This window comes from Pygoscelis adeliae, unplaced genomic scaffold, assembly GCF_000699105.1.
Source record: "Pygoscelis adeliae isolate BGI_AS28 unplaced genomic scaffold, ASM69910v1 Scaffold297, whole genome shotgun sequence".
Classification (NCBI taxonomy): domain Eukaryota; kingdom Metazoa; phylum Chordata; class Aves; order Sphenisciformes; family Spheniscidae; genus Pygoscelis; species Pygoscelis adeliae.
Window position 1 is genome coordinate 484,643 of NW_008825211.1, and position 2,599 is coordinate 487,241.

Genomic DNA, 2,599 nt, shown 5'->3' on the forward strand with positions numbered 1-2,599 from the left:
AGGGACCCTCCGTTCCCGACTCAGCCGCACCCCAGGACCCCGCCAGCTCAGGGACACCTTTACGTTCAGATCCTGCCCCTGCCTCTGCGGTGCCGTCAACAGGAGAGACTGGGAATGCAGGAACATACCCAAGGGGACTTCAGTGATGGTCGAGGTGTTTCTCATGGCCGTCAGGATTCCCTCCAGGACCTCTGCTCTTGTCTGTCGGGCGGGAGGGCCGGGCACCCTCCCATGCTACAAGGAAGACCAGGAGGCTGCGGCGTGCCTCCCCGCCACCCTCCAGGCTGATGATCTCCCACCTCCTTTTCCTGCCCCCTCTCCTAAACTAACATGGGCCCGTGCTTCCGCACGAGGGAGGTGAGACGATCTCTTTTTTTTTGGACCAAGCCGGTCTGGTTTAGACACCAACTTAAGGTCATTGAGCCACACTGGATCAGCTTTCCGCAACCCCAGAGCAGCGCAGTGGATTCAGAGGCTGAAATTCTACCACGACCCAGCTCGGAGGCCGTTTCCTCTGCCTCCCTTGGGACGGGGCTGGCTTTCTCCGAGGGGTTGGTGACAAGCGGTTCCCCCCGCGCTGCCCCGGGGGCTAGCACGGCTCTTGGCCATTTATCAGCCCCCAGAGTACCCATCCCGGCAGGTCGGTGCCCGTGGGGGCTGCGTGCACCACGCCACAAGGGAGAGAGAACGGGGAGGCGCTGGGATCGGGAACTGGGGCCAAGCCCACACTCGGGGCTCTCGGCATCCATCCAAACACGTGGGTTGATCCAGATACAGACGCAACCATTCTCCCTTCAGAGCTTCGGCGTTTTACCTTTTTCCGAGGCACGTAGGGCTTCTGTACGCTGTCCAGTCGTGGCTTTGTGTCCCGATAAACCAGGGGGTGTTTCAGGATGTAGTGCAGTGCCTGCACGTTCTTCTGTATCCCTGTGAACCAGAGGGAAAATGGAACAACAAAAGCCTTTGCTGCTTTGAGGCTGGTGAGGCCGCCCCTCGAATACTGTGTTCCGTTTTGGGCCCCTCACTCCAAGAAGGACGTCGAGGGGCTGGAGCGTGTCCAGAGAAGGGCAACGAGGCTGGTGAGGGGTCTGGAGAACAAGTCTGCTGAGGAGCGGCTGAGGGGGCTGGGGTTGTTTAGCCTGGAGAAAAGGAGGCTGAGGGGAGACCTCATGGCTCTCTACAACCACCTGAAAGGAGGCTGTAGCGAGGTGGGGGTCGGTCTCTTCTCCCAAGCAACTGGCGAAAGGACGAGAGGAAACGGCCTCAAGTTGCGCCAGGGGAGGTTTAGGGTGGACGTGAGGAAAAATTTCTTTACTGAAAGAGTGGTTAAAGATTGGACCAGGCTGCCCAGGGCAGTGGTTGAGTCCCCATCCCTGGAGGTATTTAAAAGACGTGTAGATGAGGCGCTGAGGGACATGGTTTAGTGGGCCTGGGGGTGTTGGGTTGACGGTTGGACTCGATGACCTTAGAGGTCTCTTCCAACCTTAATGATTCTATGATTCTATGATTCTTTCCTGGCCAGAGTGGACCATACTGATCATGAACCTGCCAAGGCTTTTCTGAGCAAAAGCCTTCTGCTATCCTCACCGACGGGCTCGATAAAACCTGGGTCCGTGTCTCCACCGAGCAGCTCCTCGTAGCCTTTGTATCGCTCTGGAACCACCTGGGAGCTCCCTTCCCGCCTCTGCTCGCTCCCCTTCTCCAGCCTGCCCCCTGTCGCGGGTCTCAGCAGGGGTCTGGACACATCCTCCACCTCAAAGCAGCAAAATAAAGGAATTTGCAGTGGCCCTTTCTTACCAGTCAAGCTGATGGAGTCAGCCAGAGCCTGTCCTGCTGTGGACAGAGGTCTCTCCTGGTGGCACTGAGCCACGCAGCCACCATTTTATCCCATCTCTGCTCCGCGGGACTGGGCACAGAGGAGAGAGGGGCCATCCCCATCCCAGTGCAGACTTTTTTCCCCCTGATAATCCCAAGATTTTCAGGGAAATCAAGTCAAAAAGCTGCCCTGGTGAGCTCTAGGAGGGAGTTTTCCAGCAGATGCCGCAGGGACGATGCTGGACTTACAAGCTCCTGCAGCTGGGGCTACCCACCAAGCCAGCACAGCCCCACGCCACCCTGCAAAATAGGCCGCCAATTCTTGTCCTTGGTCACAACATGGCATTTATGCTTCTTTCTAGTGCTTCCTTCCTTCAATCCCTTGCAATCAAAGGAGGGTTATAACCACTGGTGCCCACAGTTCATTCACTTAGGAAACGAAGATCCATCTACGGACCATTTCTGGACAAGCCCTGCGGTCCTGAACACTTACAGCCCGGCCTCACCTGCGTCATGAAGAAGGATGCAACGTCCTCCTCAGCTGAGCCAGGAGGAGGCCTGGAGCCACCTTCCCCTTCCCCCAGTGCCGTCCGCCAGTTGCCGGCTGGGGTCACGGAGCCGACGGGGGGCAGCGGCTGGGCCGGACTCGGAGGTGCAGGGTCTCTCGCAGCCTCCACTGCAGCTGGGAGCTGGTTCCACAGAAAGGTCTCGGCAGGAGCTTTCAGCATCAGCGGCTTCTTCGTGACTTTGGGGAGATGCGACGTGACCTGGGGGGAGGCAACGG

At 58.3% G+C, this 2,599-nt stretch overlaps 1 protein-coding gene across 1 annotated transcript in view; it reads right to left on the minus strand.

The window, feature by feature from the left end:
• The window catches only part of XRRA1 (X-ray radiation resistance associated 1), a 20,426-nt gene that overhangs the window by 4,872 nt on the left and 12,955 nt on the right, over positions 1-2,599 (minus strand). Inside the window, exons 13-16 of the mRNA XM_009329036.1 lie at positions 2,322-2,582; positions 1,588-1,753; positions 815-927; positions 64-234 (exon numbers count right to left, since the gene is read on the minus strand). Of these exons, the coding sequence (XP_009327311.1) occupies positions 64-234; positions 815-927; positions 1,588-1,753; positions 2,322-2,582 (711 nt within the window). The remainder of the gene's footprint in view (positions 1-63; positions 235-814; positions 928-1,587; positions 1,754-2,321; positions 2,583-2,599) is intronic.